Source organism: Trichechus manatus, unplaced genomic scaffold (assembly GCF_000243295.1).
Source record: "Trichechus manatus latirostris isolate Lorelei unplaced genomic scaffold, TriManLat1.0 scaffold00156, whole genome shotgun sequence".
NCBI classification, from domain to species: Eukaryota; Metazoa; Chordata; class Mammalia; order Sirenia; family Trichechidae; genus Trichechus; species Trichechus manatus.
The window spans coordinates 5,132,017-5,147,639 of NW_004444092.1; the positions used below are offsets into that span (position 1 = coordinate 5,132,017).

At 37.7% G+C, this 15,623-nt stretch overlaps 1 protein-coding gene across 1 annotated transcript in view; it reads right to left on the reverse strand.

Annotated features, from left to right (window-relative positions):
* Positions 1–1,603: 1,603 nt before the first annotated feature.
* The window catches only part of PPP1R9A (protein phosphatase 1 regulatory subunit 9A), a 342,802-nt gene continuing 328,782 nt past the window's right edge, over positions 1,604–15,623 (reverse strand). The window contains exons 17-20 of the mRNA XM_004386139.2: positions 7,957–8,269; positions 5,941–6,060; positions 4,138–4,320; positions 1,604–2,795 (exon numbers count right to left, since the gene is read on the reverse strand). Of these exons, the coding sequence (XP_004386196.1) occupies positions 2,583–2,795; positions 4,138–4,320; positions 5,941–6,060; positions 7,957–8,269 (829 nt within the window). The 3' untranslated portion in view covers positions 1,604–2,582. The remainder of the gene's footprint in view (positions 2,796–4,137; positions 4,321–5,940; positions 6,061–7,956; positions 8,270–15,623) is intronic.

The window sequence follows — 15,623 nt, forward strand, 5'->3', positions numbered from 1 at the left end:
ATAATCAAATCAAACTTCTCTTACAATTTCAGCCGTATTAAGAAGCAATGTTGAAATAACTCATTAAAACCTAAAATTACTATAATTTAACTTAAAAAAATCAAAAGTTATAAGCTCAGTGATTTAAGGGAGAAGAATTTGATTTATAACAATGTCAGTTGGGCACTGATCTAAAGATTGGAAATGTAAAAATAAAGTTATAAATACAGAAAAATCCTTTTAACACATTTAAGAAAACTCAATATAATAGATTATAAATTATGTGCAGAGATTTATAGACATTTCCAGTATATACACCTATTTTCAAATATTACCAAAGTGTAAACATAACTTAGGATAATCACTCAACTTCTATTTCCACTCTTGAAATGAATACAGTGAAACTTCCAGTGTGATCCAGGTCACTTTTTCCAAAGTTAAGCAAAAATCGCAAACATTCACCATAACAAGCTTTAGTATTACCAGATTTTCACTAATTTAATCTTTTAGCATTAGAAAGATTTGTCGAGTTTTGTAGTTCATTAATAGTGGTTCTCTGTTTCTCATGGTATTAATAAATAGCAAGGTACCAGACATCTCAAGATAGTAACAGAGTATGCAGCACAGCTGTTCCATTATCATACCCCAAATAAAGACAGACAGCAAAACATACATGATGGCTTTGATAAGTGAAAAATACAATGTTACTTTATGTCTATGTTTCTGAGGAATGAATAATGATTTGTACTGACGAAGGGGCTGAAGCTTAACAGACATTACTCTGGCACTAAATGGAACCAGTCCTGGGGGAAGAACAGGACTATACTTCTAGTTTAGATAATTTCAGAACTCAGATACTCAGACAAGCAAAAAACAAAAATCACCATGTTCAAAATAAGAAATAGGGCTATATGGGCAGGAGTCCCTTCAAATTATCTGTAACCTGAAATCTTCAAAAGCCTTCTCCCAAACTCTGCACATGTAATGTGTCCAGTGCAAGGTATCACTACTGCTGGGAACAGAGTAGTGATCATCTTGTAGTACAGGAAGTAAAATACTTGTCCACGAGTTCTCCCACCCTTGTCTGATTCTGATAAACTTGTCCCTTACAAGGTCAGCAGATGACCTCATTTTTAGAGCCAATGCAGCAAAGAGAACCAGAGACATGAGCATAAAAAGCAAAAGGCCATCATTTGAAATTTCTCAATGATTTTATTTCCTCTTCCTTCTGCTCCAGGCCCCTACACTTGAATTAGTTTGGTGAAATACTGAAATCCTTAATACTAGCTTTGAAATAAGCACAACTTCCTCCATTGCCAGACCGTTTCCTATGTTCTAACTTAAACAAACTTTAATTGTAAAGTGGAACTCACTAAAGTATCAAGGATAATGGTTCAGAAAAACCATTCAAAACATCTCTAAAATATTAAGTGACAGCTCTCCTTTACAGGAACATTCTGTTTGCTCAAAAAATTGGTTCTCTGGTTGAATGTTACTTAAATCTAAATTTTCTCTAACTGGTATTTCTATTTTTCTTAAAAGTACATTTGTTAAAACCCTAACTAAGCCCACTTGGGAAATCTACAGCAGAAAATATGTGACGTTTCCCAACTGTGTCACAGCTAGCCTGAAGACCGGCCAGAATGTTCCCCAGGAGAGGAGCCTGAAAATGTAGGTTTCCTTAAAAATCAATTTCCAGTTCAAAATTTGTTGGTGGACAGAAACGAACTGTATTGTGTGTGTCAGTATTACTAAAATACTCAACATGAAGCAGTAGCAAAATAAACAACAGATCCCAATACCCCTGGCTGCATTAGTGTCTAATTTCTTCTTTGTTCCGCTATATCTGCAGGATAAATAGTTTACCTTCAGAACCCCAAGATAATACCTGTATCCACATTTTTAAGGCTTTGTTTCCTTCTGGGCTTGACAAATAACTGCAACTATTTTCTCTCTTTCTGATGCCCACCTGGCAAGCAGAAGAGTCCACTTGCCTTTTCCCACTGCAGGTAATCATGTGACAAAGCACCCACGTTTCCAGAGTAGGGCTGTCTCACTGTCCAGACACTGAGATGATGGGGAACCTTTGCCATACACTGGAGTAGCTTCCATAGCCCTAGAAGAAAGCACTGATCCCAGGTCCCACAGTAGAGCGATGCTCTCTGCCATGCAGATATGTGCAAGTGCCCAGTTTCAGAACCCCACAGGGAGAACTCAGAGTGTTCCACTGACAACACCGGGATGTATCATGCTCTTGTTGGGCGGGGCTGCACTGGTTCTCCAAGTGACACAACACACTCAACACAACCAAAGATGTTGGTTACGTAAGAGAAGGGAGAAACACAGTCACTTTGTATCTCTCACAAATGAGATCCCTGGTTTTTTAATTAACCAAAGGTGGGTGGGGATTATTTCAGTAGGCTAAAATTCAGACTGTGTTCTATTACTGCAGAAAATGCAGCTATTCAACACAACGGTTCCTCACTCAGCTTAGAGTAGTATTACACCTATCGTCAGTTTCCTTTTTGTCCTCTGAAGAGGAACAGAGAAGGAAGAGGTGGGGACTCTCTTGAAGCACCCCTACCCTCTGCACTGGGAGTGTATTACTGCTCACTAGCACCTTCTGTTCCATCTGCTGTTGTCTTCTCTGCCTTTTTGGACTTCCTTTGCATTTGATCTTGTTCCTTCCGCCTCAGCTTTTCTCTTTGTTTTTCCATTTTCTCTTGAGCCTTCCGGGCCTTCTCTAGAGACACCTTCATTTCCTTGAGTTTTTTTTTGACGACGGCTCGGTCCTGGGATGATGTCATTCCAAGAGCCTAAGAAGGAAACACATATGGAAACCAAATTTGAGAAACTGATGACCTCTCTGCTTATGATGAGGCTGCTATCACACTGCGTTCAAATTCACAAACTAATTTAAGCATAGATAGAAGACGTAAGAACTGAGGAAGAGCTGATTATATTTGCCAAAGATTACTTTGGAGGTCTGTGCTTTACTTACTCTTCTAAGACTCCAGCACAGTATAATCTAAACCTCATTAAGTAAATGCTTTTCAAATTGGTAATTAATCGATGGATGAATGAAAAAAAGGGCATAATTGTGCTTCTCCAACATTCGGGCTGTAGACATTTACAGGCAAAAGTATTGTTATACTCATCAATATTTTCAAAGGGTAGGAGTGGGCACCTGCTGCTACAGAGGACTCCAAAAAGGGCAGGAAGAATAGAAATGACTTCTTTTCTGCTCGTGCATTCATTTACAATGAGATCCAAAAATGTCTTTGGGACCAGAATGTTCATGTCAGCAGGACTAGCCATTCTCTCTCTGTAGGCAGATCTATAAAGGAAGCCTGATTATACTGAGGAGACTGCTCAATGAGCTTGGAATTCAGAATAAGGGGAGTTGGTTATATACTTTAAATGTTTCATGACCTTAAGAATCAACAGCCGGATGCATCCATCTCCCCAACAGGGACAGCCTTGTCAATGGGGCCTTCATATTCACAGGCTATTGACTGATCTCTAACCTTTTCAAGACTGTCAAGAGATACTCATCTGCCCATCAGCCTAGCAGGGTGTGCAGGGGGAGCTGGCTCTAAGCTCCTTTTTGCCCTTTTTGCACAGGAGTGGGTTCCACTCAGTCTCTAAGAGAGATGGACTGGATGAATGGAAATGAGAGTACAATGGAGGGGAAGGGAAGACAGGGGCAGCACGTAACTGGGGAACAAAGTTCTGGGGAGACTTCTGGAGTGGTTTGCAGGGAAGAGTGGGTGTGGAGGAGAAATGAATAAAGAAGGGAAGATTCATAGATTTGATTCTTAATTCTGATGTGATGAAAGGGTCCACACTGGCTAGTATGAAAATTTATATTACATAGGAAGTTAAGTAGGTTAATATACAGACCATGTATTGCCAGGTGGAAACACTGGAGTGGTCCTTAGCTCTCCCAATCAGCAGCCTACTGCTGGATTTCAAATCCCTAACAGGATTTCCAAAATTCACTTACTATTTAGAAATAAGTCAATGTCCTTTCTGCTGACTGTTGATGAGAATTACCTCTCAGATAAGCAGAATGCTCTTATCTAATGAAAACATTTTAGGTGCTACAAGTAACACAAATTATACCTGATAACCTAACAGAGACATATCATTCTTTACCTTAAGTTTACTTCCATCCAACTGCAGGAGTTGCTCTCCAGTGATGTTTTGGGCACTGAATTCAGATACATACTGCTCCAGATTTAGGCTCATTAACCAGTGAGAAACCTGCTGCACACTCCATTCATGAACGGCCCGATTCTGACACTGACTGTGTTTGGGAGACTGTCCATCATCAAGGATCTGAGATAGGAATGTCATGCAGTGTTGTTAAAGGACCACAATGCCATGGCTCAGTATGGCACATTATGCTGCAAAAAGGAGTTTCTTGCCTACTAGAGCCACATTTATTTTTAAATCATAACATGATAAGCTAATGGTTCTAGTTGCATATATATATATATATAAAATTAAAGCGAAACATACTTATTACCTACATGTTTTCAGGTATTTTTAAATTTAAAAAATTCCCCCAAATAAAGCACTATTATTAATGTTGGAAGTTTAATAGTGAAGATATACTCGATGTTGCAAGCTTGTACGTTAAAATACTTCAGAAACATTATCAGATGTAGAAAGCAAATATTTCATCAATAGTCTCTATACACAATGCAACACTCTGTATTTGTCCTCTGATAAGACACTAGAGATATTTACAAATACATTTTTAAAATACAGCAGTGTCTTCCACTTGGAAGAGGACAGCATTAAGCCCTCAAGCATTCTTGGGAAAATGTGACATCCATTATTCCATTTAAGCAGCAAAGCAAACCTGTAAGTAAGGTAGAGCAGGTCATATTCATAATTACTTCTAATAGATGAGGAAACTGAGGCTCAGAAAGTCTACATGATCTGTCCAAGTGGTAGAGCTCAACAGTGTGCTTGTATTCCCAATCCCAGGCTTTGTCCAGAGCAGAATATTGTTTTAATAGTGAAAAGGGGCAGGATGTTCCTAGAGAACCACTAAGCTGAGAGGAGATGAAGGTGATGATAGGTCTTGGGGGAAGACAGGTGTCACCTTGGTGACCCTGTAGGGAACACAGAAGAGGGGATGGGTTAAGCTGGGATGAAGGCAAAGAAATGAAACAGAATGGACCATATCAAGGCAGTGGTGATGGGAGACAAATAGAGGAACTCTGGAGGTGGAATTGGAGATCCTCTTAACTCAGGAAAGCTTTTAAAACTAAGATATAGACAAGGACAGAGAGTGAAGCTTTTTAACACAAGGAACTCTTCCACTCTAGAGGAACGTTTTCTTGTATTGTTTGATTTTTATATTATAGGCAAAGAGAGAAAACAAGGTTCAAACCACATCACACGAGCCACCACACACAGCCCCTGATAGCTCACCTCGTCATCTATCATGTCCAGACTCTGAGTGAGGGAGCAACAAAAGAATCAAAAAGAAAAGCATTATAGAAACACAAGACACACGGATACTGTGCAAATTCCTATAAAAATTAACATCTCACCAAGCCTGAAGAATATGGGCAGAAAGGTTTAAGAGAAAAAATAAAAGTTTTACAAAACAAAAATCATGTGAGAAATGAAAAAATAAGAACAAATATTTAGAGCAAAAAAATCTTTGTTTACAGTGCCCCCACTCCTCCCCAAATACTGATATTTCTTTTTTCTACTTATCTTTTGGAGGACTAAGTCAATCACAAGTGTAAGTTTTTGCCTCTCTTGTACACGACAGAGGGAAATAAAAAAGAAATAATCAAGAGTTCATATTAAATATAAAACCATAGCCCTGATGATTTATATGTAAAATCTATCCTAAAAAACATTTTCCCAGAGATAGTTCATGAATAAACTGTATGATTTCAGAAAGCAGTTCTGTCACAAATGCCATGCAAGTACCTCATCTGATGATAGTGCTAAGGACTGAGAGGGCCCTGGTGCTTTAGGTTCTGCTCCTAAGCCACTCAGGTCTGCTGAACTGGTACTGCTGGGACTGAAGTCATCATTGAAGGTAAAATTCTGAAAAAAATAAATAAAGCCAGTGTTAAGTGAACACAGTGAGTGAATCCGAGGTAGGTGTGTTTCCAAGTTCTAAAAAGGTTCTTTGTAAACAATCTTATAAGAAATTCATGTTCAGTTTGGTGGTGACCTTCAACCAGGCTGTGGTTAAGAATACTACCTGCTTTATGGCTGACTGGGAATTCTAGATGCTCTCTCCATCTGATAAAAGGATAGGTGTTTTACAGAAATGATTCTTCAGTCTCTCTTCAAGGGTACAGAATACATTGTCCTCTACAACTTCTCAGAGGAATAATATTAATAAGCCTATCTTCTTTGGCCCTAATTGTGATGAGTAACAGTGTAAGTAAAAATACATGATGGTGTGGAGAGGCTGAGTTATTAGAACAGATGGCAATCCATATTAGAAAGGTAGCTATAGCACCTCCTGGGAAGGGTTGCTTGTTCTTGGGCATGATAAATATTGCGAGAAATGGCAGATCCTCTCCTAGATGTACCCTTCAAGATGATGAGTTCTCGGGGAGGTCAGAATCTGACAATACACCAGGAGGTACATGCTAAAATACAACTCTCACACAGCTCCAGCCGATTATCAAAGAGGTTGCAGCACAGAGCAGATACACGTTCCCAAACAAATACCTGGGGTGGGGGCAGGGAGGGGGGGCTTGAAATAAAACTTACCCAGAACTTCATTAAAAATGTTCAGTGAGCATTAAAACCAAATAAATTAACAATGGCTATGTAGCTGCATTTGGGAAACCATTTTAAACAAATCTGGAGACTCTCCAGTGTAAGATAATGGTAGAGTTATTCAAACATTTAGATGTCTCAGACATGATGCGGAAAATGTTTCAAAGCCAAGTGGCCGACTGATGTTAAAACTTTTGCTAATAATTGTAGATGGCTGGCTCCCCAGAACTCTATGCACTTGACCCACACCATCTTGTTTCATATTCCATTTCCTTAGGAATTAGACCGTTACTTTTCAATTAGGTTCCATTTCATTGGGTTAAGTTGGTTGTCAATAATAAATACCATGCCAGAGGCTAGAGAATTCAGTATCAAATAAATTTCATGGTTTTCTAAAACTTCAGAAAGGGAGTCTAAATCAGAGCACATGGAGCTAGGCTAGTAAAACATTTAAGCAGGAGGGCATTTAACATAGAACATTACCATTTGACATCATCTATGGAGACACCACCCCAAACCTAGACCCAAACCCTCTGAGCTGTTGACTTCAAGAAAAGAATTAAATGCAAGTAACATTAATCATGTTTCTGTTTGAGAAAGAAAAGTGAACATAGATAAAAAGAGACCAAACAACACGTGAAAGTTAGCCATCATATGTGCTTCAATAAAATGTTAGATTAAGGTTTGCAGCGTCATGCTGGAAATAACCACCATGCATTTAAAAACAAGTTAACACCCATGCATATAATTCCTAATTCTGCTAAAGTTAAAGGACTTTGGTGGTAGAATTATAACATTTGTTCAACATGGCAGTTTGATATTAAAAGAAGAAATAAGTAAGGGTGCTATGTCAGCTTTGGTTTGTTTTAAAGAGTTTCATTTAGATGTATTGAACACATATTCAGTCCTAAAATTTATCTGTTTTCCAGTAAATCTTGAAGAGCACGGCAAAATAGCTTTGTAATGTAATTTAAAGTGGAATACTTGGTAAACAAATGTATCATACTGTTCAATGATTAAAATGCATCTTTCCCAGCATGGCTTAACTGTCAAACTGAGATTAAATAGCAATATATGAAAAGACAGGCAAATCAAAGAGTAATGTACAATCTAGAATGGAACAGTATTATAGAGGTGATGGTTAAATAAGGCTTTCTCTTTTCCCACACAACAAATACCATGCATTGTTTATTGCAGTGTTATCACATTGGTTTCTCGGATCCAGAGTATACACACAAGTTGAGAGTGCCTTCCAAAGACTGAGGAGGAGGAGGGGTTTGGGTTTCTCTTGTTTGCTTTTTTAATCCATGTGTTTTCTACCTTTGACCCCTTTTTGTCTGAAATTACAATCTCAGGAGAAGGCTGAAGGGGGCTTGTAGGTGAAGGCAGGTTCCTGAAGGAATAAGATCCTTTTCTGCTTTCATGAAACCATGAGAAAGGCATGCAAGGAGAGCGAACAGAAGCCTGAGCTGTGAAGGGCGGCTTGGGTTTCCAGTTTTCCAGTCTGCCTCTGAAGACCCTGTTTTATAAAAAGAATGAATGTGTTACACAATGAAGGGGCAGATGTTTAAGACTTACTGAATTCTGAAGGAACCCTGAATATAGTCTGGAGTAATAGACGGAGAAACTGTTCTACACAACAGAGAATAAAAAAATTTGTGCTTTTGACTAGAACGTTAATCTTAATAGTTATTTTTTGCATCTCAGTGGGTTCTATAACAATGATCAACATTCTTGCATTGCTACTGCCATGCTGAATTTTTACTAAATGTGTCTATTAAATGTATGTGGATAAATTAAAATCACGGAGGGGCACAGTCTCTTAGGAATTTGCTATTAGTTTGGTCATCCAGGGATTCCCTTTATCTGGGTGACATCTCAGTTATCTCACTGCTAGTGACATTAGCTCAAGACCAGCATTCTTTCCTGTCTTCCAGTGGACTCATGTTCTTGGTTTGAGACTTTAGAAAATTATATATTTAAATGACTCAGAAATTTCAGGGCTCATAACAGTTTAAGCAGAACCTACATACCATTGGTTTTTCATCACAATCTTAGTACCTAACACGGTAGTTGGAGGTCCAGGGTATACCACCTCCTGAGTACACAGCCTTGGCCTTCTCTTAACCTCTGTTTCCTCATTTGTAAAATCTGGATAACTTATGAATCTCATATGTTGTTGTGAAGAGTTAATGAGATAATGCCTTATTTGAAAAAGACTTTTAGTACCCCCAAATCCTAGACAGGCAGCACTTGAAACAAAATCTAAACATCACATTTAATTAAAACTTTCATAACATTCTCACTGACAAGTGTTCTAGACTAGTAATTCCACATGGACTTGTATATCCAGCACCAAGGACAGGGCCAGAGGCCTGTGTGAATGTGGTGAATGAGATCAAGGAAGTTCAGCCTCTGGTGATAATCAGGGGCTTTCTTTCTCCAGCTTTACACATCAAGGCGATGGGTAGAATGGTGGCACAGTGGAGTAGAACGCAAGGAAACCCCACTTCTAAGGAGACAATCACTATCTGCACAGTGGCACACCACCAGATCCTGAGGTATGCTCTGAAGAGCATTTTCCAGTTCTGCATAAGGCCTGACTGGGCCCCTGCTGAGGCTGTATCCTTATTTCTCTGTGTATCCTGACTCCAAAAACTCCACAAACTGATGTAATCTCTGTGTGTTTTCTAGTATCCTTAAAGGGATGAACAGTAGCATGCATGCATCTACAGTAGGCTATAGAATATACTTTTTTAAAAAAGGAAACTTTCTATTACTTTAAAATTTAAAAGTGGTGGTTAAGACCTAGACTGCTAACCAAAAGGTCAGCAGTTCGAATCCACCAGCCATCAAAAATTTTTTCTAAAATATGTGCCAATTTACTTCCGGATAAATCAAACTCTTGGGCCTACAAAAGGAAGAAAGAGGATTTGGGAACAGTATTCTATTACTGACCACTAATAGTCCGTTTCACTTTGTGGAAAAATCTGTTAGGAATAACATGAAATTCTCTTTTAATTACTCCCTTAATTAATTCCTTCCTTCCTTCCCCCCTCCATCTCTTCTTCTTTTCCTACTAACTTTTTTGATTCTGAGGGCAGTTTATGGGCTAAGCTGCATAAACTCAATATAGATCTTTAATGATACCCCTGAAAATGGAGGTTGGTAGAAATGAACTCTTGACGGATCTGAAAATAATTTCCAGAGGATCAAAACAAGTATGTATTCGACACTTCTTTTTTACCTTCATTTTTAGATTGTACTAATGATGGTTCATTATCATTTTGGGGAAAAAAAATTGAATTACAAGTCACTGTCATACCCTTGATAGCTTTATTACTGGGGACTAGGAGAAATAATTGGTTCAAATTAGGTCTTTATAATCCAGAGTTGTCACTTTTTGGGAGTAGCTATCCCTGGCATTTAAGGTTTTTACATCCACTCTTCACTTATTGACATGGCTAGGTTCCAAAGACCAGGTCATTATGTGAAAATTGACATTGTGCAAAAATGGAGGATGACCACATCAGATCACAAAATTGAGGATGACTACATCATTATGCAACTGCCAAATTATATCATTACATAACTGCCAAATTATACCATTACATAACTGCCAAATTAGATAATTATATAACTGCCAAACTGCTGAGAATCAGGACCCAACCAAGTTGACACATAACCTTAACCATTACAGCTAGTGTTACTCTCACCCTGGCATTTGTTACTGCCAGACGTACATTGCTAATGCACAAAATAGTTGGATAGTAGATTTTTTACTATTGCAAATGTGAAATGTCTGATAATAAGACAGTTGATAAGTGAGGAGTGGGGGTAGTCAATAACTCTATATAACAATTAACACATTTACATACATCTTGAAACCAGTTTATCTCGGGGTATGAGCATCTAAAAATTAAATTGCTCAGTTAAACATCCATGGTGGTATTTTTTTCCTTTGTTTTAACTTTGAGTACAAGATGTGCAAAGTATTCAGAATCTAAACTTTTGGAAGAAAAAAATGTATGGAAATAATATACAATCCAAGAAGGCAGTCCAAACCAAAAACCAAACCCACTGCCATCGAGTCAATTCTGACTTACAGCGACCCTACAGGACAGAGCAGAACTGCCCCACAAGGTTTCCAAGGCTGTAATCTTTACAAAAGCTGACTCCCATATCTTTCTCCTGTGGAGCAGCTGGTGTGTTCAAACCACTGACCTTTCAGTCAGCAGGCCAGTGCTTAACCACTGTACCAACAGGGCTCCTTAAGATGGTAGTAAAGGAGGTTAATTGAAGAAAGTTAGCTGCAACCAGAGAAAGGGTTGTGGACTTCAATTTACTGAAATCAGTAATTCTGTAAGGTTCTAACATCCACTAAAGAGATGGGTTGGAAAGCCAGCCCCATCTAGGGGGAATTGGAGACCACTGTATAACAGCTATGGAAAACCTATGACCATCTGCTCAGAGTCAACCATCCTGGACATATTCTGCTCCCAGATCCCAAGTTCTGATTAAACCTCTGATCAATAATCACTTGGGCCCATGTAAGATGGCCAATGTAGTGTTCAGCCTAAACTTGCTTAAGATGGTAAAACTGTTCCCCTAATGGGTCTTCCCAACACTGAGAGGGTTGAAAATGAAACAGCAAGTTGATCACGTAAATCAAATCCATACTAATAAAACACAAATGTTAAGTTTATGAATAATAAATATATTGTTTAAGGATTTAAGAAAATCTGCACTATTAGAAACCTGAGAAAGAAATCTGAGAAATTTGTCTACTGATTCTACCTTAAAACTTTAACTGATTTTACACTTGTATTTTTAAGGTGTGAAATAATTTAACCACATTGTTAACAGTAGTGGGATGTTTACAGTCACTATATTTATAGTTTTAATTTATTAGATTTATGAGAGGTTTTTAAGTACAGAAAACTGTTTTGCTTGTTAGGAATGTAAGCTTGTCAGGTTTCAGCTATTTGAAGTGCTTAAAAAGGACAGTGAATACATTAAATTTATAAATGCAGCTAAAAATGAGACAGCCAGTTAAGGGAGATAGAGTCTACCCTATTAAGACTAACATTAAACAAAGGTCTCCATGAAAGTGATGGCTTTTATTTTACATAAAATTTCATAGGATGTATAAACAAAATAACAAGATTTGTAAGTTGAATTAAAATTCCTAAAAAATGCTGGATTTTAAAATTTGAAATATTAATAAATAACTCTTCATTTAAAACCCAAGTAATCCTTTCTTTGAGCATCTCTACCCTGTTGCTGAGTAATTTCAAACTCACTGTAGTGCCATGATTTGTCTGGTTTCTTCGAGAGAAATAACATCCATGAAGAATTGCCTAGAGTTTAATCCATATACTCCATTCATTCTTCAACATATTATAAAAGTCATCCTTGGATGAGTAAGACTGCCAGCAGAAAACATATGGAGAATACTTTGGTTTATATCCCTTCCACTAGAATTGCTTCAAATGTTAATAATAATAATGATAGTAGTTTATATTTATTAAGGACTTAAAATGTGGTTAAATGTGACTTAATCCTCCCAAAGCCTGATGAGGTTTGTATATGTCTCCATTTATATATGAGGAAACTGAGGCACAGAGAGGTTAAGTAATTTGCCTAAGATGACAAGTGGCAGAACTGCGATTTGAACCCAGGCAGTCTCACTCTACAGCCTGCCTCTTAACTACTTTAACATTATGCTCTTGGCTTTCACTGAAGGCCATTATTACATTTGCTGTGAAGATATTGTTGAAGATGCATATTAAGTATCAACCATAATTACTTTTTGCTTTATCTTACTTCTCTCTATCCAATTAACTTTTTAAAGAAAACATATTGTGGTATCATATATACTTTCGAATATAAACAAATTATTTTTGGAACAAAAAGGGGTAGACAAAAATAAATCTAAAAAAAAACAAAAAATACATGTGGATTTATAGACTAAGTGAATAATGAGTTAGAAATCAAAAAAGAATTTGTTTTTCATAGACTCATACAGGATCAACACTGCCCAATAGAAACTATATAAGCAACATACGTAAATTTAAATTTTTTAGCAGTCACGTTAAAAAAGAACTAAAAACTAAAGAGTTGTGAAATTAATATTTTATTTAACTTCAAATACCTGAATTATTGTTTCTGCATGTAATCAATACTAGAAAATTATCAATGTGATATTTTACATTATTTTTTTCATACTAAGACTTTGAAAACAAGCATGTATTGTCTCCTATGGCACATCTCAATATGGACTAGCCACATTTCAAGTGCTCAATAGCCACATCTGAGTAGAGGCTACCATACTGAACAGTGTGGATATGGATGGGTAGGAAGTTAGAGACAATGTAGTTTTAGTCCAACTCCCTTTTTTCTCCTAAGAAACCAAGGTCTAAGGAATTCGGACTTACCTACAACAAAGTCAGGATTTCCTTGGGGTATGCTGGATTCCAACTCAGTGTTCTTTCCACCACTCACACTTCTAAGGTGAGTATAAATTCCTTTCCCCAGACCTCCCTACCATCTCCCTTCCCCATCATTTCCCCACACACCATCATTCAGCCAGGAGCTTCTCCCACAGAGCTCCAAAGTGCATGTGCCACTGACTTCAGTGGCTATTTACTCTAGGGTTTAGGATGACATTTTATTTTACTCTTCAGTGTGCACCTTAAGGAATAAACAAGCACTGACAACTAAATGTTGCCTACTTCTATCATCTGCTATCCTGCCTGCTTAAATCAGACATTAACTGAGCACATATTTGAAGAAGATAGAACCAAATCACATTTCTTTGCAGGGTTTATGTATCACTATTATTTTTAGTTCATCTAGTTTCTCTATTTGTCTCATGCTGGTCATGTATCTGAGTCATTATGTCATCGTATGAGACACAACACAATAAACTCTTTAAACTCTAGGGAGGCAAAAACTAAAACCAAGGTAAAACTTAGCAAATGTCTTGCCTCTTTAAAGTCTGGTAGCCACAGGTCATAGCTGACTGAATGACCTAATCAGATTTTAACAATCTAATAAGAATTGGATGAAAAGCCTAAGAGATATGATTAGTAAGTCAATTGGTGAATGGTTCTCCTCCTGTTTCCAAGAAAGCCTCACAGGGTGATGAGTTTATTGCCAGCTCTTCTCCACAACTGCAGTGTGACCCTGGAGCCCATGGCACTTATCACCCGCCTACATTCAGGGGCCCTGTGAAACCAGCTCAATTGCATTAAGCTCCTACTGGGCAGTAATTCTGCTCTTCCTGGAATATGTTTTATAATGTGCTGGGCCCATTACCAATCTTCATAGGAGAACAGAGGCTGTCATTAGATTTGATTAGTGCTAACCAATTACTCTGATAGCCCAAAAATATAATTTTTTTGAACACAGAAAAATGTTCCTCTTCTCTCCTTGTTCTTCTATTTTAATTTCATGAATTCCTTTCAGTTCTGCCAAAATCCTACTATAATTACAAATAATTATAAAATTATGTTTCCAGCTGAAAACTATTCTGTAGTGTTGGCACATGCGAAACACTTCACTTCGTGACTATTGAAACAGAGGGACTCCAGAGTTAATGTTTTAAAAATATAGAGCTAGCCAGGAAGCTGGCTGGAAACCTGCCTGCTTATTCAAAAGCTGACAGCAGCTGTGGTAAAAGCAGTGTGCTGAGGACAGCCACCACCCTCTAGCCCCCAGGTTTATCCCTGGTTTTGCTAAGTGAGAACTCATCAACAGAATCAAGATTTACTTGATTTTCAACTGGGAATTATAAAATGAGAGGGTAACCTCTGGCTACTACGACTGGAATTCCGACAGACATTCTCCCTGCTGCTGGATGCCTGTGGTTACATCTCTTTTAGAGAAGAGCCTCCAAGGTCAGAGGTGGTGACTTCCTCTGACGCCTGAGACCAAAGGAAGGGGACTGTCACTTCAGAAGTGTCCAAGTTTCTCTCCCATTGAGTATTTGTGCATCTCTCTCTCCCATGAATGGAAGAATTGCGTGTTTTTATTTCTGAATATACTTGATAGTTTTCTACTCTTAATCTTTAGACACAACATAGATCATTTTATATTTCTCACTCCAAAACCACACAAAGTTAAATTGCTTTTGACCTGCATATGGTCTCTGATTTACCTTTTGTTTTTCCTGAGGTTGTTGTTTTCAATAGAAAAAGATTCCTACCCTTCCTCCATTGTACAGCATAAAGAAAACCCAGACTAACAAAAATGATTAATTTGGGATTTTTTGCTCCTCATCTCCTACCTTTCTCTTGTAATCCCAGGAAGAAGGTACAATTTCCTCATCAAGGACAAATGCGCAAAAAGAGAAAAAGAAGAAAAGGAAACATATAGGGGACAACCTATAAAATAAATCAGTGGTCCTCAAATAATTTCACTGCTTTTTTTTCCTTAACATTTTGTCCATTTCTTCCTTAATCTATCATAGAGCTGATTCTGAAATTTCACAAAGAAATTTAAAGGTCATGAGATGCATAACTAACTGGAGATAACATGGTGTGTTGGAAAGAGATTCAGACAGGAGGCAGAAGCCCCAGCTTGACATTAATTGCCTGCTGCATAACCCTGAGCACATCAATTAAATTCTATGAAGGTGAAGTTCTTCATCAATAAAGCAAGGTATTGTTATCAGCCCTCCTAATTTTATCGTAAGGATCAAATGAAGAAATAAATTTAAAAGTGTTTTGTAACTTGCAAATAATAATAACAAAAACCAGTAACAGCAAATTGCTATCTTAATTATTACTTTTGAATATTTTCTACGTGCCGGGTACCGTGTTAAGTACTTTACATAAAAACTCATTTAATCCTCACAATTACCTTATCAG